A 24577-nucleotide genomic window follows, 5' to 3' on the forward strand; every position below is an offset into this window, starting at 1 on the left:
CTGTTTAATGTCAATAGCAAAAAAAAAGAAAAACTACAATTAGATAAAACACAATGAATAATATTATTGTGAAATTATATATTTTGTTAAAATTCATAAAAATGATCTCAAGCCTGTTCATGAGCATTATAGCTGAAAACAGCCTCTCTTCAGACAAAATGTAGGGGGACATAATTTGGGCAGAGTTTTGTCCTCTAGCGGTTGCTCTGAGTACACAGACCGGTGGGCGGGGATTTCCTTATAGGGGGATCCCTCGTCTCCTGTCTCCTAAGCTGCGTCTGGTTACTATGGTGACGGGTGCGCAGAGCGAAGGAAGAGTCTGTGGGAGGTCGGGCGGCGGCCATTTTGTTGCAGCCCAAGTGGGAAGTGAGGAGACTTGTTCTCTTCCGGTTTTGTATCAGCTTCTGGTGGATGTGAGAAAGGAGAGTGTATACCCAGTGAGGAGGAGGTAATAATGTTTTATTATTATAAGAGAAGGGGGTCCCAGCACTCTGTGTGGACTGGATGGGGGGGATCATGTCACCAAATCATCATCTTCCTGCAAGTCCTCTGTGTGTAGACCATTAGATGGGGGACTCTGCTGGGGCAGAATGTGGATGATTTAGGGGTATACCCTATATAAGGGGTGGCCAATTAGTGTCAATGTCACCTTTGGACCCCACTGAGATTCTAGCACATACATTTTTGCACACTGTATTGACAAGCCTCATTTAAAAGCACCTGGAGGAAGAACTAAGGTATATCTGCTGCTCATAGCAACCAGTCAGATCTTCCAGTTCCCCTGGGGTCAGGGGTGATGAATCTGTGGGCGTGTTCCCTGGAAGACCATGGCAAGAGACGTATAAGTCCACCTTTGGATGAGGAATAGAAGTATTGGGGGAAAGTAAGACCGCCTGGGGATGGGGGATAGTAAGACCGCCTGGGGATGGGGGAAAGTAAGACCGCCTGGGGATGGGGGATAGTAAGACCGCCTGGGGATGGGGGAAAGTAAGACCGCCTGGGGATGGGGGATAGTAAGACCGCCTGGGGATGGGGGATAGTATGACCGCCTGGGGATGGGGGATAGTAAGACCGCCTGGGGATGGGGGATAGTAAGACCGCCTGGGGATGGGAGAAAGTAAGACCGCCTGGGGATGGGAGAAAGTAAGACCGCCTGGGGATGGGGGAAAGTAAGACCGCCTGGGGATGGGGGATAGTAAGACCGCCTGGGGATGGGGGATAGTAAGACCGCCTGGGGATGGGGGAAAGTAAGACCGCCTGGGGATGGGGGAAAGTAAGACCGCCTGGGGATGGGGGATAGTAAGACCGCCTGGGGATGGGGGATAGTAAGACCGCCTGGGGATGGGGGAAAGTAAGACCGCCTGGGGATGGGGGAAAGTAAGACCGCCTGGGGATGGGGGAAAGTAAGACCGCCTGGGGATGGGGGATAGTAAGACCGCCTGGGGATGGGGGATAGTAAGACCGCCTGGGGATGGGGGATAGTAAGACCGCCTGGGGATGGGGGATAGTAAGACCGCCTGGGCATGGGGACGAAAGGCCGCCCGGGGATGAGGAGCGGAGGCTCTCCCGGTGAAGAGGAGCGGAGGTTCTCCCGGTGAAGAGGAGCGGAGGTTCTCCCGGTGAAGAGGAGCGGAGGTTCTCCCGGTGAAGAGGAGCGGAGGTTCTCCCGGTGAAGAGGAGCGGAGGTTCTCCCGGTGAAGAGGAGCGGAGGTTCTCCTGGTGAAGAGGAGCGGAGGTTCTCCTGGTGAAGAGGAGCGGAGGTTCTCCCGGTGAAGAGGAATGGAGGTTCTCCCGGTGAAGAGGAGCGGAGGTTCTCCCGGTGAAGAGGAGCGGAGGTTCTCCTGGTGAAGAGGAGCGGAGGTTCTCCTGGTGAAGAGGAGCGGAGGTTCTCCAGGTGAAGAGGAGCGGAGGTTCTCCCGGTGAAGAGGAGCGGAGGTTCTCCCGGTGAAGAGGAGCGGAGGTTCTCCCGGTGAAGAGGAGCGGAGGTTCTCCTGGTGAAGAGGAGCGGAGGTTCTCCTGGTGAGGAGCGGAGGTTCTCCTGGTGAAGAGGAATGGAGGTTCCCCCGGTGAAGAGGAGCGGAGGTTCTCCTGGTGAAGAGGAGCGGAGGTTCTCCTGGTGAAGAGGAGCGGAGGTTCTCCCGGTGAAGAGGAATGGAGGTTCTCCCGGTGAAGAGGAGCGGAGGTTCTCCCGGTGAAGAGGAGCGGAGGTTCTCCTGGTGAAGAGGAGCGGAGGTTCTCCTGGTGAAGAGGAGCGGAGGTTCTCCTGGTGAAGAGGAGCGGAGGTTCTCCTGGTGAAGAGGAGCGGAGGTTCTCCTGGTGAAGAGGAGCGGAGGTTCTCCTGGTGAAGAGGAGCGGAGGTTCTCCTGGTGAAGAGGAGCGGAGGTTCTCCTGGTGAAGAGGAGCGGAGGTTCTCCTGGTGAGGAGCGGAGGTTCTCCTGGTGAAGAGGAATGGAGGTTCCCCCGGTGAAGAGGAGCGGAGGTTCTTTCCTCAGTTTAGGCCGATACGTATTCTTCTACCTATTTTTGGTAAAAAAAAATCGCAATAAGCGTTTATCGATTGGTTTGCGCAAAATTTATAGCGTTTACAAAATAGGGGATATTTTTATTGCATTTTTATTAATTTTTTTTTTTTTTACTACTAATGGCGGCGATCAGTGTTTTTTTTTTCCGTGACTGCGACATTATGGCGGACACATCGGACAATTTTGACACATTTTTGGGACCATTGTCATTTTCACAGCAAAAAATGCATTCAAATTGCATTGTTTATTGTGAAAATGACAGTTGCAGTTTGGGAGTTAACCACAGGGGGCGCTGTAGGAGTTAGGGTTCACCTAGTGTGTGTTTACAACTGTAGGGGGGTGTGGCTGTAGGAGTGATGTCATCGATTGTGTCTCCCTATAAAGGGGATGACACGATCTATGACGCCGCCACAGTGAAGCACGGGGAAGCCGTGTTTACACACGGCTCTCCCCGTTCTTCAGCTCCGGGGACCGATCACGGGACCCCAGCGGCGATCGGGTCCCGCAGCTTCGGACCGGGTCGCGGGTGCGCGCGACCCGCGGCTGGCTAGATGTACAGGACGTACCGGTACGTACATCTGCCCAGCCGTGCCATTCTGCTGACGTATATTTACAGGAGGCGGTCCTTAAGAGCTGTGCATGCATCACACATGCAAGACCCACATATAAGCGCACACACTGATCACTAGTTAGCTACAGAAGAACAAATAATGTATAGAGAACTCCTTCACAAGGAGATTAGGGTAATGACTGAAACAACTTCTGGTAACTAATGGGGTCAGGTGGCTACAAATGGATGTGGATGGTGTGGCGCAACTTGGTAGGTGCCGCGCTGTCCTGAAGTATTGTGTAGGGTGTAGAAAAACAGTCCACAACGGGATGACGGTATGTCCCTTATTGAATTTGATTAGAATGATTCCACCTTAGCAAAGCAGAGGGGGTAGTTTAGCTGATGCTTGAAAAACGGACTTAAAGGGGTTGTAAAGGCACAATTTTTTTTTCTTTCCCTAAATAGCTTCCTTTACCTTAGTGCAGTCCTCCTTCACTTACCTCATCCTTTCATTTTTTTCTTTTAAATGTCCTTATTTCTTCTGAGAAATCCTCACTTCCTGTTCTTCTGTCTGTAACTCCACACAGTAACGCGAGCCTTTCTCCCTGGTGTGGAGTGTCGTGCTCGCCCCCTCCCTTGGACTATAGGAGAGTCAGGACTCCCACTAACACACAGCTCCTTTCTCTATCTGCAACGTAGAGAGCGTCCTGACTCTCCTGTAGTCCAAGGGAGGGGGCCACTGATCCGACTTAGAGCCACGCTCAGTGTATACACGGAATCCGACCACCTGGAAAGTCTCCTGCTATGTACGGTATGCCGTTCAACACAGGCTGGGGGTTTCGTGCAGATTTCAGGGAGCCGCCGTTTAGCAAACAAACACTGTGCTTCACCCGTCCGACGTGCTGACGTCACGCTGACGCATTTCACTAGCCAATCACTGCTAGTTTTGGAGGAAACTAGCCGTGATTGGCTAGTGAAACGCATCAGCCATTTCACGAGCGGGCACAATTTTGAAGCATGACATGTTACATATCAATTTGCTCGGCGTAAAATTATCTTTCACAATATAAAAAAAAATTGCGCTAACTTTGCGAAAATGTGAAAATTTTACGTCGTTTGCGTAACTCGTCCGTGAATGGGGCTGGACGCCATTTACGTTCACGTCGAAACCAATGACGTCCTTGCGACGTCATTTAGCGCAATGCACGTCGGGAAAATTTAGGGACGGCGCATGCGCAGTACGTTCGGCGCGGGAACGCGCCTAATTTAAATGATCCACGCCCCCTACCCGGATCATTTGAATTAGGCGGGCTTGCGCCGGGGGATTTAGGCTACGCCGCCGCAACTTTACAGGCAAGTGCTTTGTGAATCAAGCACTTGCCCATAAAACTTGCGGCGGCGTAACGTAAATGCGATACATTACGCCGCCGCAGATCTACGGGAATCTGGCCCATAGTGGTGGTTTCCCAAATTTGAATGCAAATTAGATATTGGCGGTTCGGCGTGTTAGGGTACTTTCAAACAGAGGCGCTTTCAGGTGTTTTAGCGCTAAAAATAGCGCCTGTAAAGCGCCTCTCATGCCTCCCCAGTGTGAAAGCCTGAATGCTTTCACACTGGGGCGGTGCACTTTGCTTGATGGGAAAAAAAAGTCCTGCAAGCAGTATCTTAGGGGCGATTTCGAAGCGGTGTATACACTGCTCCCAAAACACCCTGCCCATTGAACTGAATAGGCAGCGCAGCCGAAGCGCCTGCAAAGCGCTTAGGCAGCGCCGCAACACGGGCGCTTTTAACCCTTTTGTTAAGCGTGCCCAGCTAGCAGCCAAAAAGCGCCTCTAAAACTAGCGCTGCTTTACCACCAACGCGCCCCAGTGTGAAAGTAGCCTCAGGAATAGCGCAGTCGCTTAGTCTGAAGACCTTGGCTAGAGATGACAAAAGTGTACATGGAAATGTATAATATATGTTTGTTTTACAGATACATTTTTTTATTATGACATTATTAGATCGGAGCAAAAGGAGTGAGCGCATTTAGACGGACAGCCAAATCTGTACAGGGACGTCATAATGGAGAACTGGTCACCCTTCACATCACCGGGTAAGAGGAAAATTTAACCACTTAACCCCCGGACCATATTGCTGGTCAAAGACCAGAGCACTTTTTTGCGATTCGGCACTGCGTCGCTTTAACTGACAATTGCGCGGTCGTGCCACGTGGCTCCCAAACAAAATTTGCGTCCTTTTTTCCCCACAAACAGAGCTTTCTTTTGGTGGTATTTGATCACCTCTGCGGTTTTTCGTTTTTGCGCTATAAACAAAAATAGAGCGACAATTTTGAAAAAAAATATTATTTTTTGCTATAATAAATATGCCCCAAAAATATATAAAAAAAACATTTTTTTCCTCAGTTTAGGCCGATACGTATTCTTCTACCTATTTTTCGTAAAAAAAAATTGCAATAAGCGTTTATCGGTTGGTTTGCACAAAAGTTATAGCATTTACAAAATAGGGGATAGTTTTATTGCATTTTTATTAATATTTTTTTTTTACTAGTAATGGCGGCGATCAGCGTTTTTTTTTTTTTTTTTTTTTTTCGGTACTGCGACATTATGGCGGACACTTCGGACACATTTTTGGGACCATTTGCATTTTTATAGCGATCAGTGCTATAAAAATGCATTGGATTACTATAAAAATGCCACTGGCAGTGAAGGGGTTAACACTAGGGGGCGGGGAAGGGGTTGAGTATGTTCCCTGGGTGTGTTCTAACTGTAGGGGGGGTGGCCTCACTAGGGGAAATCACTGATCTTCTGTTCATACATTGTATAAACAGAAGACCAGCATTTCCCCCCCTGACAGGACCGGGAGCTGTGTGTTTACACACACATCTCCCGGTCCTCGCTCTGTAACGAGCGATCGCGTGTGCCCGGCGGCGATCGCGCCCACCGGAGTCCCTAGTGGCCTGCGCGAGAGCCGACGTATAGCTACGGGCTCTCGCGCAGGGGAGCCGACCTGCCGCCGTAAAACGACGGTGGCTGGTCGGCAACCAGTTAAGAGTATTCCCTTAGATACATCCTCTGCCACCTTTATATCCTTTGTCTATGCTTTCAGAAAATATATAATGTTTTGAGGGTTTTAACTTATCTAAATCTTATCTAAAATGTGCATTTTAATGTATGCAAAAAAATGTAAAAATAGAGCTGACAATGAGAGGGATATAAAGACATAGAAACAATGGGGCAGATTCACGTAGATGGGCGTAAATTTGGGCGGGCGTATCTGATTTACGCTACGCCGCCGCAAGTTTTTCAGGCAAGTGCTTTATTCACAAAGCACTTGCGTGTAAAGTTGCGGCGGCGTAACGTAAATCACCCGGCAGAATTCAAATTCGACGGGTAGGGGGCGTGTTTCATTTAAATGAAGCGCGTCCCCCGCGCCGAACGAACTGCGCAGGCGCCGTCCCTAAAATATCCCGGCGTGCATTGCTCTAAATGACGTCGCAAGGACGTCATTGGTTTCGACGTGAACGTAAATGGCGTCCAGCCCCATTCACGGACGACTTACGCAAACGACGTAACTTTTCAAAAATCGACGCGGGAACGACGGCCATACTTAACATTGGCTGCGCCTCATAGACCCAGGGGCAACTTTACGCCGGGAAAAGCCTAACGTAAACGTCGTAACTTTACTGCGTCGGCCGCGCGTACGTTCGGGGATTCGCGTATCTAGCTAATTTGCATACTCGACGGGGAAATCGAACAGAAGCGCCACCTAGCGGTAAAAAAAAAAAAAATGCAGTTAAGATCCGACGGCGTAAGAGACTTACACCTGTCGGATCTAATGGATATCTATGCGTAACTGATTCTAAGAATCAGTCGCATAGATACGACGGCACAACGCTGAGATACGACGGCGTATCTCCGTTGGGAATCTGGGCCAATGTATTCAGCCAGTGTGTGTTTCCTACAGATGGATCCAGTAATGGGAACCCCCCAGAGAGATGTCCCCGTCCTCTGTATTCCCGGGACTCCACACAGGAACATCAGGAGATCCCTCAGGAGGATGAGGTAAATGGGATGAAGAGTCTTTACAGAAATGTGTAGAAAATTGAGATATATATATAAAAATATGTTTAGTGGATCTCATGTAATAAGGTAATTTAAATTTTAAGGATGAAAGTCCCATTAAAGTTGAAGTCAAAGAAGAAGCAGATGAGACCTATTTAAGGAGTGACCAGATATATAAGGAGGAGAAATTCCCTCCAGAGATCATCACAGGTGAGTAATAAACACTGGGCTGGATTCAGGTAGAATTGCGCATTATTTACGGAGGCGCAGGGCAACGTTTTTGCCCTGCGCCCCCGCAAATTTGCTGCGCTGCCCTTGATTCACGGAGCAGTAGCTCCGTAAATTGCGTGGGCTCGCCGGCGAAATGCCCGGCTCAAGCGCACGCAATTTAAATGATCCCGTAGGGGGCGGGAATCATTTAAATTAGGCGCGTTCCCGCGCCGATCGTAGAGCGCATGCTCCGTCGGGAAACTTTTCCGACGTGCATTGCGGCAAATGACGTCGCAAGGACGTAATTTGCTTCAAAGTGAACGTGAATGGCGTCCAGCGTCATTCACGATTCACTTACGCAAAATACATAAAATTCAAATTTCGCGACGCGGGAACGACGGGTATACGTAACACTGGCTGCCCCTGCTAATAGCAGGGGCAGCCTTACGCAAAAACCGCCGTACGGAAACAAAGTAAATTGCGTACGCAGGGCTCGGGCAACGTTGTGAATCGGCGTTAGTATGCAATTTGCATACTATACGCTGAGCACAACGGGAACGCCACCTAGCGGCCATCGCAAGAATGCAGCCTAAGATATGCGGGCATAAGAGCCTTATGCCGCGCATTTCTTAGGCTGCAGTCGGCGTAACGAGGTTCCTGAATCAGGAGCATTCGTTACGCCGGGGCAAGTAAGCAATTGCGCTGTGTAACCTATGGTTACACAGGCGCAATTGCTTCTTGAATCCAGGCCACTAAATCCAGAGGAGAGTGCCAGATTCTCCTTGTTCAGTCACTACAACAATCTCTTATTTTTTAAAGGCACCCAAAAGAAAAAAAACTGCAAAAATACACTTGACTCTGTGCCAAAAAAGACAAATATGCTACTTTGTTGCCAAACGCGTTGCGTCCCTCAGGTGTGAAGTCTCAATCCAGAGGAGAGCCCCAGATCCTCCTTGTTCAGTCACTACAACAATCTCTTCTCCTCCCCCCTCCTCTGTCAGTAGACAGTAATGGGGGGACATTATGTGCCCAGTGGGGGAGTCAGGAGCCATCAGCCTTTATTAAGCCGGCCATACATGGATCGAAATTCAGCCAGTTCAGCAGGGACTGGCCAAGATTATATCCATGGTATGGACAGGCTGATTGTACCCAAGTCAATCCATCAATCGACCAGCTTGTGGGATTTTTTACATCCGACTGCTGCCGGAGGATTTAGTCGCTAGCAGTTATTATTGTGTTCTGCACACCAGAAAGGCTCCCAGCCACACACACTCTCTGGGGTCTCTCATACTGTACTGTAGGGGGCTTCTCTCTCATTTTTATTCACAGATCCCGGAAACACCAGAGCCACTCAGAGAGACGTCAAAGCTTGGGAAAAGGAAGAAGGACATGTGAGGATTAAAGAGGAGGAAGTTCTTCCAGAGGTCAGCACGGGTGAGTAATAAACACTAAATCCAGAGAAGAGTCCCAGATTCTCCTTGTTCAGTCACTACAACAATCTCTTCACCCCTCCCCCCCTCCTCTGTCAGTAGACAGTAATGGGGAGACAGTATGTGCCCAGATTCACAGCGGAGATACGACGGAGTATCTCAGATACTCCGTCGTATCTCTCAGAGTATCTATGCGACGGATTCATAGAATCAGTTACGCATAGATTGCCAGAAGATCCAACAGGTGTAATTGTTTTACACTGTCGGATCTTAGGATGCAATATCGCAGCCGCCACTGGGGGGAGTTCGCGTCGTAAACCAGCGTCGGGTATGCAAATTAGGAGTTACGGCGATCCACGACGGTTTTTCGCGTTTGCTACGTCGCCGCTAGTCTAGTTTCCCGTGGCAAAGTTAGTCGTCGTTTTTGGTGCCCTAACTTTACACAGCACACATATGTGCTGTATAAAGTATGGCCGTCGTTCCCGCGTCAAAATTAAATTTTTTTTCCTTCTTGCGTAAGACGTCCGGGAATACGGAAGTACGCTACGCACGTCGCCGTTCGAAAAAATGACGTCACTTCAGGCAAAGCACGGCGGGAAATTCAAAAGGGAGCATGCGCTTTAGGTCCGGCGTGGGAGCGCGTCTAATTTAAATGGCACACGCCCCTTTGAATTACGCGGGCTTACGCCGGAGGCCGCCGGCGTAGGTTTTCATTGCAAGTGCTTTGTGAGTCAGGCACTTGCGATGAAAACTTGCGGCGGTGTAACGTATCTACGATACGTTACGCCGCCGCACTTCTACGTGAATCTGGCCCTATGTGCCCAGTGGGGGAGTCAGGAGCCATCGGCCTCTATTAGACTCCGGCTCTCCTCCTCACACGTGTTCTCTGGTACATCTTGGCACAGGGGGCTTCACTCTCTTCTTTATTTACAGACAGCAGAGGCACTCAGAAAAGTGTCAAAACTGAGACAGAAGAAGACGGAAATCTGAACATTAAAGAGGAGGAGATTCATTTAGAAATTAGTACAGGTGAGTGATGAGCATCAGCTTTGTAGTTAACCTTTGAAAGATGAAATCATTTGCTATGATCGTTCTAGGAGTGGTACCTGCATGGATGCCAGCCATGCTCTTGTTTTCCAAACAATCACTTTCATTTTCTTCTGGCTCTTTTCACCAACACCATGCAATCCATTGTGACATTCAGCCCCCCTCTAGCACAACTGCTTAATGTGATATTAAAGTCTTGTTTTGTTTAAAAATAACAAACATGTTATACTTGCCTGCTCTGTGTAGTGGATTTGCACAGAGCAGCCCAGATCCTCCTCTTCTTGGGTCCCTCGCCGACGCTTCTGGCCTCTTCCTCCTGTTGAGTGCCCCCACAGCAAGCAGCTTTCTATGGAAGCACCCGAGCAGAGCCGGAGCTCTGTGTGTCCATTCAGAAATAGAGCCGTGACTTGGCACTGCCCTCTCTCTCTCTCTCCTTATTGGCTCACTGACCTTGACAGCAGCGGGAGCCAATGGCGTCTGCTGCTCTCTCAGCCAATGAGGAGGGAGAGTCCTGGATAGCTGAGGCTCTTGTGCAACATCACTGGATTGAGATGGGGCTCAGGTAAGTATTAGGGGGGGGGGGGGCTGCTGCACACAGAAGATTTTTTTTATCCTAATTCATAAAATGCATTAATGCTGTGCGTTCGCTGTTAACACAGTGTTGTGTTAGGGAAGCAAATAAATCGCTTCCCTAACACTGACACGCCTCTCAGCCAAATAGGTGCACTGGGTCTGGTTACCTGTCACCTGATTGACTGAAGCGACAGGCGCTGTGATTGGACGCCTATCAGGTGTTCAATCATAGCAGAAGAGGATGGGAGAAGATATCGAGGACTCAGAGGGAGCGTGGAGGACAGCGCCGTGACCCGAGACAGGTAAGTAACGGGCGGGGGCACACTGGCGGCAATTGATGGGGCACACTGGCGGCAATTGATGGTTACAGTAGCTGCGTTTGACACAGTGGCGGCAATTTATGGGCACAGTGGTTGCGTTTGTTGGGCACAGTGGCTGCAATTGATGTGGTTTTTTTTTTTCAGTTTGTTTGCATCCCCCAAAAAATTTGAGCACCAGCCGCCACTGGTTAGTTCTTCTGGGAGCAGATCTAGTATTTTTGAGGTGAGAGCAAGTAGCTGTCTTTCCATCTGCAGGCTATCAGGGAATGTGTCTATTTTCTATGAGCACCCATGATGGAACATTCTGTTCCAAGGAATCACTGGCTAGGTGAGACATGAAGGAGGTGATTGCTGGTATCCTAGAATTCAGATATAAATTGTAACATATTGGATTTGATGAGTAATTTCAACAGGTTTTAGAAGAAAGAGAGGGGTCAACCACAGTTTTCACTTAAACCACTTAAGACCCGGACCAAAATGCAGCTAAAGGACCCGGCCAGGTTTTGCCATTCGGCACTGCGTCGCTTTAACAGACAATTGCGCGGTCCTGCGATGTGGCTCTCAAACAAAATTGGCGTCCTTTTTTTCCCCACAAATAGAGCTTTCTTTTGGTGGTATTTGATCACCTCTGCGGTTTTAATTTTTTGCGCTATAAACAAAAATGGAGCGACAATTTTGAAAAAAATGCAATATTTTTTTACTTTTTGCTATAATAAATATCACCAAAAATATATAAAAAAAACATTTTTTCTCCTCCGTTTAGGCCAATACGTATTCTTCTACCTATTTTTGGTAAAAAAAATATCGCAATAAGCATTTATCAGTTGGTTTGCGCAAAATTTATAGCGTTTACAAAATAGGGGATAGTTTTATTGCATTTTTATTATTTATTTATTTTTTTACTACTTATGGCTGCGATCAGCAATTTTTTTTTTTTTTTTTTTTTTTTTTTGTGACTGCGACATTATGGGGGACACTTCGGACAATTTTGACACATTTTTGGGACCATTGTAATTTTCACAGCAAAAATTGCATTTAAAATGCATTGTTTATTGTGAAAATGACAATTGCAGTTTGGGAGTTAACCACAAGGGGGCACTGATGGGGTTATGTGTGACCTCATGTGTGTTTACAACTGTAGGGGGGTGTGGCTGTAGGTGTGACGTCATCGATTATGTATCCCTATAAAAAGGATCACACGATCGATGACGCCGCCACAGTGCAGAACGGGGAAGCCGTGTTTACACACGGCTCTCCCTGTTCTTCAGCTCCGGGGAGCGATCGCGGGACTCCAGCGGCGATCGGGTCCCGGAGCTTCGGACCGGGGCGCGCGCCCGCGACCCACGGCTGGACAATAGCACAGCACGTACCTGTACGTGCATGTGCCCAGCCGTGCCATTCTGCCGACGTAAATGTGCAGGAGGCGGTCCTTAAGTGGTTAAAACAATATCAGGCCATTTAATTAGGCTGACATAATGCTAGAAATCCAGCCAAACATCTAAATACACAGTTAAAGTGGAGTTCCACCCATAAATATAACATTACATCAGTAGTTTTAAAAAAAATGTCATTAGTCCTTTACGAAAAAAAAATTTTTTTTTAGATGCCTTCAAAGTGTTGTTGCTAGGCAGAATAGTTAATCTTCCCACTTCCTGCACCTAGGTGCTTAAGCTTCCTAACCTACACCGCACAGACTCCTGGGAATGTAGTGGGTGTAACTTTCCAGGAGTCTGTGCATTCCCCAGTCTTAAAGAATCATGTGACTTGGACAGCACAGGTGCTGAAACCTGATCTGACACTGCTTGTGCAGCACTGAGCATGTGCGAGATCTGCAAGGCTGAAATCCAGGAAGTCATACAGTCTGGCTTCATGATGCCCACACTTAAGATGGCCCCAGTCAATTTCTATTTTATAAAGTGTCTAAATGCTGTAACAACCTAACAAAACGGACCTTAGTTTACAGACTAACTTTACTGGAATACATTAAGCTTGTGTATTACAGGGGTATTTATATTTAAAAAGTGAAATTGTGGCCCGGAACTCCGCTTTAAATACAGGCCCTTTTTTACATTTGCTTGGAGCAATGTAACGTTCTTTCATATTTTTTTTTTTTTTCACCAGATGGCCGATACAGACGGTACAATATGGAAGAACGTACTAATTTCTTTTCGGCTGGGGTTCTAGAAAATGATGACGTAACATCCATTTCGTCAGGAGAAAACCCTATTACCCCCAAACTCCATCCAGTATTTCACAGCGTTGCTCTATTAAGCAGTTCATCCACACATAGGGCTCCACCTGCTGAAATCTCACCTCTTTACACGAGTCAGCCTGGTGAATCCTCTATCCAAAAAGCCAAACTTGCATCCGACAAGAGAAGTCAGAAAGTAGAAAAGCCGTTTTCATGTTCAGAATGTGGGAAATGTTTTCCGCGGCGGAGCCACCTTCTGTCCCATCAGATGAGCCATACAGGAGAGAAGCCATTTTCATGTCCAGAATGTGAGAAAAGTTTTTCCTATAGATCCGGCCTTCTTCTACACCGGAGAACTCACACGGAGGTGAAGCCGTATTCATGTTCTGTGTGCGGGAGGGCTTTTACCCGGAGGTGGATTCTTCTCGAACACGAGAATACCCACACGGGTGTAAAGCCTTATTCCTGCGCCGAATGCGGAAAGTCTTTTTCTCAGAAACAGCGACTTACTTGGCACCAGGGAACTCACTCGTCTGAGAAGCCGTTCCCTTGTGCGGAATGCGGAAAGCGTTTTACCCACAGGGCACTGCTTTCCACCCATCAGAGGACTCACACCGGGGCAAAGCCGTATTCTTGTTCCGAATGTGGAAAGTGTTTTCCTTCCAAACATCACCTAGTTCTTCACCAGAGAGCTCACACAGGAGAGAAGCCGTTTTCATGTTCGGAGTGTGGAAAGTCCTATATCAAGAGAGGAGACCTTACCTGCCATCAAATGACTCACACAGGGGAGAAGCCATATGCATGCTCAGAGTGCGGGAAATGCTTTGCTAAACGGTCCCATCTTGTCAATCACCAGAGAACGCACACAGGTGTGAAGCCTTACTCTTGCTCCGAATGTGGGAAATGTTTCGCTAAAAAGTCTTATCTCACCGTCCACCAGACAACTCACACGGGGGTGAAGCCGTTCTCTTGTTCCGAATGCGGCGAAAGTTTTTTTTGGAAAATATCCCTTACAAGACACGAAAAAGTCCATACGGGGCAGGAGTTGCACTCGTGTTCAGAATGTGGAAAATGTTTTACCGACAGATCCATTCTTATTGAACATCAAAGGATCCACACGGGGGAGAAGCCTTATTCCTGCTCGGAATGTGGGAAATGTTTCTCTCGGTGTTCCAGCCTCATCGTACATCAGAGGACTCACACTGGCGAAAAGCCTTATTCCTGTTCTGAGTGCGGGAAATGTTTTGCTTCGAGAATGTATCTTACTAAACATCAGCGAACTCACTCAGGAGTGAAGCCATTTTCCTGTTCCAAATGCAGTAAAAGTTTTCACTTTAAGTCGTATCTTAACAGACATGAAAGAGTTCACTCAGGGGAATCTTAACCACTTCCCGACCTCCTCATGTACATTTACGTCGGCAGAATGGCACGGACAGGCACAATCACGTACCTGTACGTCCTCTGCTAGACGTGGGTGGGGGGTCCGATCGGGACCCCCCCCCCGTACATGCGGAGGTCGGGTCAGCTCGGGGAGCGATCCGGGACGACGGCGCGGCTATTTGTTTATAGCCGCTCCGTCGCGGTCGCTCCCCGGAGCTGAAGAACGGGGAGAGCCGTATGTAAACACGGCTTCCCCGTGCTTCACTGTGTCGGCGCATCGATCGCGTCATCCCCTTTATAGGGGAGACACGATCTATGACGTCAGTCCTACAGCCACACACCCCTACACTAGTAAACACATACACAGTGATCCCTAACTCCTACAGCGCCCCCTGTGTTTAACTCCCAAACTGCAACTGTCATTTTCACAATAAAGAATGCAATTTAAATGCATTTTTTGCTGTGAAAATGACAATGGTCCCAAAAATGTGTCAAAATTGTCCGAAGTGTCCGCCATAATGTCGCAGTCACGAAAAAAAACGCTGATCGCCGCCATTAGTAGTAAAAAAAAAATAATAAATAAAAATGCAAAAAAACTATCCCCTATTTTGTAAACGCTATAAATTTTGCGCAAACCAACCGATAAACGATTATTGCGATTTTTTTTTTTTTACCAAAAATAGGTAGAAGAATACGTATCGGCCTAAACTGAGGGAAAAAATGTTTTATATATGTTTTTGGGGGATATTTATTACAGCAAAAAGTAAAAAATATTGCATTTTTTTCAAAATTGTCGCTCTATTTTTGTTTATAGCGCAAAAAATAAAAACCGCAGAGGTGATCAAATACCACCAAAAGAAAGCTCTATTTGTGGGGGAAAAAAAACGGCAATTTTGTTTGGGAGCCACGTCGCACGACCGCGCAATTGTCTTTTAAAGCGACGCAGTCCCGAACTGTAAAAACCCCTTGGGTCTTTAGGCAGCATTTTGGTCCGGTCCTTAAGTGGTTAAAGCAGGACTAACTATGCCTCCGAAAATTAACAGGGTGATCTCCCAATTTAACAATAAGAAAGAAGGAAAGCAGGACACAAAGGGCCAGATTCACGTAGCTCCGCGCATCTTTGTGCCGGCGTAGCGCATCTCGTATGCGCTACTCTGACGTAACATTGAGAGGCAAGCTGAGTATTCACAAAGCACTTGCTCCCATATGTGCGCTGGCGTAACGTAAATGGGCCGGCGTAGCGCATCTCGTATGCGCTACGCCGACGTAAAATTGAGAGGCAAGCTGAGTATTCACAATGCACTTGCTCCCATATGTGCGCTGGCGTAACGTAAATGGGCCGGCCTGCGCTACGCTGACGTAACATTGAGAGGCAAGCTGTGTATTCACAAAGCACTTGCTTCCATATGTGCGCCGGCGTAACGTAAATAGGCTGGCGTAAGCCCGCGTAATTCAAAGTAGGCTGGTAGTGGGCGTGTTGTATTATAATGAATGGTGACCCCATGTAAATGAAGCGCCGTACGAACGGCGCATGCTCAGAATCACGTTGAATTTACGCCCTAAGATACCACGGCTCAATGGCAATGACGTGAACGCCCAGCCCCATTCACCAATGATGGGACACTATTCCTCCCGCTGACACCAATGATGCGGCACTACTCCTCCCACTTATCTTAATGATGGGCGCTATTCCTCCCAACCGATACCAATGATAGGGCGCTATTCCTCCCAACCGATACCAATGATGGGACACTATTCCTCCCACTGACACCAATGATGGGACACTATTGCTCCCGCTGACACCAATGATGCGGCACTACTCCTCCCACTTATCTTAATGATGGGCGCTATTCCTCCCAACCGATACCAATGATAGGGCGCTATTCCTCCCAACCGATACCAATGATAGGCGCTATAACTCATAACCGATACCAATGATAGGCGCTATAACTCATAACCGATACCAATGATAGGGCGCTATTCCTCCCACTTAGGGCTGGTAAAAAAATCGATTTGATTTAAAAAGGTAGGTCTAATCGATTCATATTTTCAAAGAATCGATTTGTTAGATTTTTTTCCCCCAGGACCGGCGCTGACACCGCGCCAGTTCTGAGGAGATGCGGGCAGGAGTTTTTAGGCGAGGCCGCGAGCTTCAGCCTAGTCCGCGGCATTCGGCCTCGCCTAAAAACTCCTGCCCGCAGCTCCCCAGGACTGGCGCTGACATCACGCCGGTCCTGAGGAGCTGCGGGCAGGAGTTTTTAGGCAAGGCCGCGAGCTTCAGCCTAGTCCGTGGCGTTCGGCCTCGCAGACTAGGCCGGGCGCCTCGGCCTCGCCTAAAAACACCTGCCCGCAGCTCCCCAGGACCGGTGCTGACATCACGCCGGTCCTGAGGAGCTGTGGGGAGGATTTTTTAGGCAAGGCCGCGGACTAGGCCGAAACCGCGGCGCCGTCCGTGGGGGTATCCCAGTGCGCATGCTTCAAATTAACCCGCAACAAGCCAATGCTTTCGACGTGAACGTCATTCTATGCAAAGCCCTATTCGCGAACGTTTTACGCAAACGACGTACACAACGGAAAATTAGACGCTGGCCCGACGTCCATACTTAACATAGGATACGCCTCATAGAGCAGGGGTAACGTTACGTCGAAAAAAGCCTTACGGAAACTACGTAAAAAAATGCGCCGGCCGGACATACGTTTGTGGATTGGCGTATCTAGCTAATTTGCATACTCGACGCGGAAATCGACGGAAGCGCCACCTAGCGGCCAGCGTAAATATGCACCTTAGATCCGACGGCGTACTAAGACGTACGCCAGTCGGATCTAGCCCAGCTTCAGGCGTATCTTGTTTTGTGGATACAAAACAAAGATACGCCGGAGCAACCTAGAAGTTACGCGGCGTATCAATAGATACGCCAGCGTAACTGCTTCGTGGATCTAGCCCTCTGTGTGTAATTCATGTACCATATATTCTTATAACTTGCTATTTATTTTGACAAATTACATTTTGTTACAATGTCGGCACTGGTGGTAGTTTTGAAAAAAACATCATAGGTTACAATTGTGTCACCAGGCAAAATTTAAAGTGGTTGTAAACTGCTAAATGATGAAAGAACAAAGTATATCCTTCTATCCTTTGTAATTGCCTCCATCCAAAGCATCTAGTGTGATTTCTGTTCCCTTTTTCATTCCCCTGTTATCTGCATGAGTCATTTCTGACAGTAACCAGACAATCCTGGGAGAGGGCTGCCCCCCCTCCTCCCAAGCACACAGCTGGTGATTGATGACCTCAGCTGTGTAAAACCCAATTTCCAAAAAAGTTGGGACATTGTGTAAAATCTACACCTATTTTATTCAGAATAGAAAACATATCAAATGTTTAAACTGAGAAAATGTACCAGTTTAAAGCGGAGGTACTGCAGCTGCTGACTTTTAAAAAACGGACACTTACCTGTCCAGCGCGCCCGCGATGCCGGCAGACAAGGCAGAGCAATCGCTCGTCTCTTGGATGGTGCCGCCGCCATCCTCAGTGAGGGAGTCAGGCAGTGAAGCCTTGTGGATTCACTGCCTGGTTCCCTACTGCGTAAATAGCGCGGCGCGCCGTCACTGGTCCTTGTTCTCTCCTGGGACCAGTGTGTTTCCCAGGAGACAGCGGGGGTGGGGGGATGGGAAGTGGGGTGACTCCCACGGGAGTGTATGCCCAGAAGTGGGTGCAAATACCTGTATCTGCACCCCCCTGAAAGGTGCCAAATGTGACACCGGAGGGGGGGAGAGTTCCGAAAAGCGGAAGTTCCATTTTTGAGTGGAACTCCGCTTTAAGAAAAAAAGTACATGGCTGGTCAATGACCGGGCCACTTTTTGCGATTCGGCACTGCATCGCTTCAACTGACAATTGCGCGGTCGTGCGACGTGGCTCCCAAACAAAATTGGCGTCCTTTTTTTCACACAAATAGAGCTTTCTTTTGGTGGTATTTGATCACCTCTGCGATTTTCATTTTTTGCGCTATAAACAAAAATAGAGCGACAATTTTGAAAAAAAAAATAATATTTTTTACTTTTAGCTATAATAAATATCCCGAAAAATATATAAAATTTGTTGTTCGGCAGATTAAAAAACACAAATTGCTGCAAAAATGCTCTTCATGCTTTTCTACAGCTTCTCTATTGAAGTCTATTAAACCAAAAAAAAACACAGTTTTGCATAAAAAAAAAAAGTCCTTGACCCTTTCCAAAAGCCTTACATATTTCAGCAGGATGTTAATGTTTAACCACTTCCCGCCCGGCCTATGGCCGATTTACGTCCGGGAAGTGGTTAAGTTGGATTTCATGCCGCGCGCGCCCGTGGGGGCGCGCATCGCGGCGATCGGTGATGCGGGGTGTCAGTCTGACACCCTGCATCTCCGATCTCGGTAAAGAGCCTCCGGCGGAGACTCTTTACCACGTGATCAGCCGTGTCCAATGACGGCTGATCACGATGTAAACAGGAAGAGCCGTTGATGGCTCTTCCTCACTCACGTCTGACAGACGCGAGTAGAGGAGAGCCGATCGGCGGCTCTCCTGACAGGGGGGGTTAGCGCTGATTGTTTATCAGCGCAGCCCCCCCTCGGATCGCCACACTGGACCACCAGGGATGCCCACCCTGGACCACCAGGGTGGGAAAAAAAAAAGCCTGAAAAAAAAAAGAAGTCTAAAAAAAAAAAAAGCATTCAAAAAAAGAAAAAAGATGCCAATCAGTGCCCACAAATGGGCACTGACTGGCAACCTGGCAAAATCAGTGCTGCCCCACAGTGTCCATCAGTGCCACCCCACAGTGTCCATCAGTGCCACCCCACAGTGCCCATCCATGCCCAGTGCCCATCTGTGCCACCCATAAGTATCCATCAGTGCCACCCATAAGTGCTGCCCATGAGTGCCCATCTGTGCCGCCTATGAGTGCCCAGTGCCGCCCATGAGTGCCGCCTATGTGTGCCCATCAGTGCCGCCTATGTGTGCCCATCAGTACCGCCTATGTGTGCCCATCAGTGCCACCTATGTGTGCCCATCAGTGCCGCATACCAGCGCCGCCAATCAGTGCCACCTCATCTGTGCCCGTCAGTACTACCTCATCGATGTCCATCTGTGCCATCTTATCGGTGCCCATTAGTGCCGCCATATCAGTGCCCGTAATTGAAAGAGAAAACTTATTTACAAAAAAATTAACAGAAAAAAATAAAAACGTATTTTTTTTTCCAAATTTTCAGCCTTTTTTTAGTTGTTGCGCAAAAAAAAAAAATCGCAGAGGTGATCAAATACCACCAAAAGAAAGCTCTATTTGTGGGGAAAAAAGGACGCCAATTTTGTTTGGGTACAGTGTAGCACGACCGCGCAATTGCCATTCAAAGTGCGACAGCGCTGAAAGCTGAAAATTGGCTTGGGCGGGAAGCTGCTGTAAGTGCCCGCTATGGAAGTGGTTAACCTCAAACTGCATCTATGATGTCAGCGTGGCTTCATAGTAGATAAGTCCAGGTGCCCAACTGGCCTGCCTGCAGTCCAGATCTTTTACCAATTGAAAATATTTGGCACATGTTGAAATGAAAAATCCAACAGAGAAGACCAAGGACTGTTGAGCAGTTAAAATTCTAAATCGGACAAGAATAGGACAACATTCCTTTCCCAAAACTCCAGCAACAGGAGGGGATGCTACACTGTGGTAAACATGGCACCGTCCCAACTTTTTTGAGACAGGTTGCTGCCATCAATTTCAAAATAACCTTATTTTTTCTTTAAAATGTTATATTTTCTCAGTTTAAACATTGGCCCGGATTCACAAAGCACTTAAGTGCAAATATGCGCCGTCGTATCTATGCGCCTGACTCAGAAACTATGATACGCCGGAAAATAGGCTTCATCCGACCGACGTAACTTGCCTAAGTGGGCGCATATTTACGCTGGACGTATTTGGCGCTCCCATTGATTTTCTATTCACATATGCAAATGAGGGAGATACGCCGATTCACGAACGTACGTCCGTCCGACGCAGTGCGCGTAAAGTCATACGTCCGGCGTAAATTTATGCCCCATAAAGGAGGTGTAACTCAGCAGCATCCATGCAAAGGGCTGCACCAGGGAAGACAAGCCGACGTATTTTACGTAGGATGTGAATATGACTAGGCGTAGGTTACGTCCACGCCGTAGGCAGTGATCCGATGTATCCTAGGAAGTTGTTCCGACGTGATTGTGAGCATGCGCACTGAGATGCGCCCACGGGACGGCGCATGCGCAGTTGGCAATTCGTATCTGTCTGGCGCTCGGCCCATCATTTGCATGGGGTCACGCCTCATTAGCATGGCTCACGCCCACTTCCACCTACGCCGGCTTACGCCTTGGAAACCCAGCGCAGATTTGGGAGGAAGTGCTTTGTGAATTCAGTGCTTGCCTCTCTGCGCTGCGTCGGCGTAGCGTAAAGGAGATGCGCTACGGCGGCATTAAATATGCGCCAGTGTCTGTGAATCTGGGCCATTGTATATATTTTCTGTTGTTAATAAAATGTGGGTTTATGAGATTTGCATATTATTGCATTTCTTGTAGATTTTACACAGCATCCCAACTTTTTTTGCAATTGGGGTTGTATTTTTGCCCATGAAGCTGTGTAGGAAGTGTTTCCCCCCCCAGGTCTCAGATTACACTCGGCTTCCTTCTCTATGCTGTGCAGTGTGTGACGTCATATCCCTGCCCTCTGTCTTCTGAAGCTGTGTATATTCTGGACTTTGAATGGATGTAGAGGAGAGAGGGCTGTAGATAATCAGGTACAACCTATGAAGGTGGATTTGCCTAACCTCTGTGTATCTCCTGAGGCTAGCTGCTCCAGTTGGTATATGTAAGGGTTTACAACCACTTTACAGCTTTACATATTTTATTAGGAGGTTTAGGTCTAAATATTGTTGTATTAAATCAAATTATTCCAAATTCTGTCATGTGTCCTGATGTTTGTTCTGCAAGGGTGAAGCAAAAGGGACAGACTGTGTGTGTGTGTGTGTGTGTGTGTGTGTGTGTGTATATGTATGTGTGTGTGTGTGTGTGTATATGTGTGTGTGTGTGTATATATATATGTGCGTGTGTGTGTGTGTATATGTGTGTGTGTGTATATGTGTGTGTGTGTGTATATGTATGTGTGTGTGTGTGTGTGTATATGTGTGTGTGTGTGTATATATATATGTGCGTGTGTGTGTGTGTATATGTGTGTGTGTGTATATGTGTGTGTGTGTGTATATGTGTGTGTGTGTGTATGTGTGTGTGTGTGTATATGTGTGTGTGTGTATGTATATATGTATGTGTGTGTATGTATATATGTGCGTGTGCGTGTGTGTATATGTGTGTGTGTATATGTGTGTGTGTGTGTATGTGTGCGTGTGTGTGTATATGTGTGTGTGTATGTATATATGTATGTGTATGTATATATGTGCGTGTATGTGTGTGTATATGTGTGTGTGTATATATATTTATGGTCGTTACCCTCTGACCGAGAGAGATGTGGATCACATAAACACGCGACAAGACTTACAACATAAATAGACCTGAAGTGTGCCATGGTGGTCTGGTCAGTATGCCAAGAAAAGGGGGCATACCCAAGCTAAGTAATGGGTAGTTAATTGAAGAAGGATATGCTGAGAAGTGCCCTGAAAAAGGGAAGGGCGGGAGGGTGTCGAATGCGATTGAATGCGCAGACTCACGGACATGAGGTGAGCTGGAAAGAGTCGGCCCAGTGACGTGTAGTACCGCACACTGAACCGACAAAGAGCATGTGTGAGTGGGCTGCTTAAATACCCTCCGGGCTCCTCCCATAAACTCAGGCCACCATACTGGCCTTCTTATTTATGGTCGTTACCCTCTGACCGAGAGAGATGTGGATCACATAAACACGCGACAAGACTTACAACATAAATAGACCTGAAGTGTGCCTTGGTGGTCTGGTCAGTATGCCAAGAAAAGGGGGCAAAAGACTCAGATAGGGAAATAGTTTATATTGATTTCTTGTATTTATTTAGCCAGCTTGGTAAAGGCTTGTGCCATCCCTTCATGAGGTTTTGGGATGTATGTGGCAAAACAAGGAGACTTCCATCAGCCTGGTATCTTGATTACGTAGTCTGGTACTCCCTGTTGGGAGGCAACTGAGGCTGCTCCAAAGAATGTCCAGAGAACTAACTGGGGTTTGAAGCCCAAGTTACTGAGGAGGATTCTGACATGCTTGACACACTGGCTGACACTCAGGGAGCTGGTTTAGAAAGGGTAGCAACGAGCTACCATCAGATTGGCTGGGTAGATGGAGCAGTAGTGGGTCGAGCACCGTCACTGGGCGTCAGGCGTTGTCAGTCTGAAACAGGTTGATGTCAACCCCAGGGGCTGGTTTGTTGCGTTTGCAGACTGTGAGAGTGTAGTGGTTCGAAAGCGAGTCGGGTGGCGTCGGAGCAGTGTGTGACTGCCGGAGCCGCTGACTAAATTGACTAGGTTGTAGGGAACCGTAGAAGGCCTGATAGATGGCTGTTTGGGTGACTAGTCTGGGCAAAGCCCTAAACAGGGGACGAGTAAGGATTTTAGACATGTCCCTAAAGAGGGGACTCTTGAAAGGTAGGCGCTTGCCACTGACTACAGGTTGGTGCTTCTGTATGCCCTGTAGGAGGGACTTGACTGCATGGGCTTGAGAATACTGACAGTTTACTGGGGTCCTGCAGGGACAGGAAATGCTGGATGCCATCTAGATATGGCGTGATAGTATTGAGAAATGGTCAGCTGCATGTGGCAATACGATATGAAGGCTAGGATGTGTCCAACTGCTGCTTCGGGGCAAGGGGCCAAAAATTTGCGATTAGTGTTCCAAGCAGTGCGATAGGCCTTCAGTGTGTTGCGTGCCAAGGAGTGGTTAATAAGTTGGATTGCGTTGGTGAGATGTGACTTCAGTCCATCGTCAGCAATGTCCATGGTGGGACAGGGATAGTTGTTGGGTCGGCTCCAGGCTCTTGCTGGAAAAAACATCCATTCCAAGGTTGGAATAAAAAAGCGCATCAGCTGCTTTTTGCATTTGCCTGGAAAAGGTCTACATAAGATATTAACTGGTGACGGAGTGACAGCTGCGCGAGCCTGCGCAGGAAGTGATGGGGAGTGATTTAGATCTACCTTAATCGATGATGTCGGCTGTGGCCTGATTGTCTGTGGTGAAGAACAGTGTCTGTCCTGTTCAAGTGTGGTCCCAGACCTGGGCAGCTGCCACGATGGGGTGCAGCACGAGGTGTGATGAAGACTGGGTGAAGCAAAAATATAAGAGAATTTCTGGGGGCCAAGTTTTGGAGAACCAGTGGCGGCCTAAAAATGGCTGCAAAAGCCTTTGGTGGCTCGGCTGACACTGCCGGGATGAAGATTGAAATGCTGTTCTATCAGGTGGGGAAGTTGTCCCACATAGCTAAGTCTGCTACTGATGCTTGGTCTAGTTTGAGAACTTGGACTGGATCTTGCATTGGTGTGAGAAAATCAAGACAATACACAGGTGCTCAATAAGACGATATACATGCACTCGCAGGCCAACGTGCACTCGCTGGTGCTGGATGAAAACCTGAACTAACCGCAGGGAAAAAACAGAGAAAAGATGAGTGGCCCGCGTGCCACTGAAGATGAATGGCCAACTGGGTGCCACTGTGTGTTTGTGTGGCTGATTGTTTGTCACTGAGGTGTGTTTGCAAGTTTAGTTTGTATTCGGGTTTGCACGTAGGTGCCTGCCGCAAGTGTTTTATACTACTGCAGACAATATTGTGCGGTTGCAAGGGTGTCAGTGAGTGTCAGGTTGCTGGGATGATATTGTGTGGTTGCAGGGGCCTTGAGTATGAAGGTTTGTTTTGAGATGGCATTGCGTGTTTGCAAGGGTCTCAGTCTGGTTTGCTGAGACGATATTGCGTGTTTGCAAGGGTCTCAGTCTGGTTTGCTGAGACGATATTGCGTGGTTGCAAAGGTCGCGATGATTATGAGATTTGTTTTGAGATGGCATTGTGTGGTTGCCACGACTTTGTATGGCTGCAAAGGTCTGAACGGGTGTCAGGTTGCTGAGATGAGATTGTGTGGTTGCAAAGGTCTAGAAGGGTGTGAGGTAGCTGAGATGATATTACATTTAGCAAGGGTCTCAAATGAGTGTCAAGTTGCTGAGACAATATTCCCCTTTATTTTTATGAAAACGACTGTGAATGAAACTGGTAAACATGAGTTACCGCATCTGGCAGTGTTTACAAGCTGTTACAGGCATTGGCGTTTCGAATGCATTTCGAATGCCTC

The 24577-nt window shown here is 47.9% G+C and overlaps 1 protein-coding gene across 2 annotated transcripts; it reads left to right on the top strand.

Moving 5' to 3' along the window:
- The first annotated feature begins 307 nt into the window (after positions 1-307).
- On the top strand, positions 308-14338 carry LOC120909866 (gastrula zinc finger protein XlCGF57.1-like). 2 transcript variants are annotated; one of them, XM_040321627.1, is made up of 7 exons: positions 308-448; positions 5073-5164; positions 7036-7133; positions 7238-7343; positions 8673-8777; positions 9707-9802; positions 12835-14338. In XM_040321627.1, the coding sequence occupies exons 2-7, from the start codon at positions 5134-5136 to the stop codon at positions 14286-14288; spliced, it is 1890 nt and encodes a 629-aa protein (XP_040177561.1). In that variant the 5' UTR covers positions 308-448; positions 5073-5133; the 3' UTR covers positions 14289-14338. The 2 variants fall into 2 exon arrangements, with proteins under 2 accessions (XP_040177561.1, XP_040177562.1); XM_040321628.1 differs by lacking the exon at positions 8673-8777.
- Positions 14339-24577: the final 10239 nt, after the last annotated feature.

Source organism: Rana temporaria, chromosome 8 (assembly GCF_905171775.1).
Source record: "Rana temporaria chromosome 8, aRanTem1.1, whole genome shotgun sequence".
NCBI classification, from domain to species: domain Eukaryota; kingdom Metazoa; phylum Chordata; class Amphibia; order Anura; family Ranidae; genus Rana; species Rana temporaria.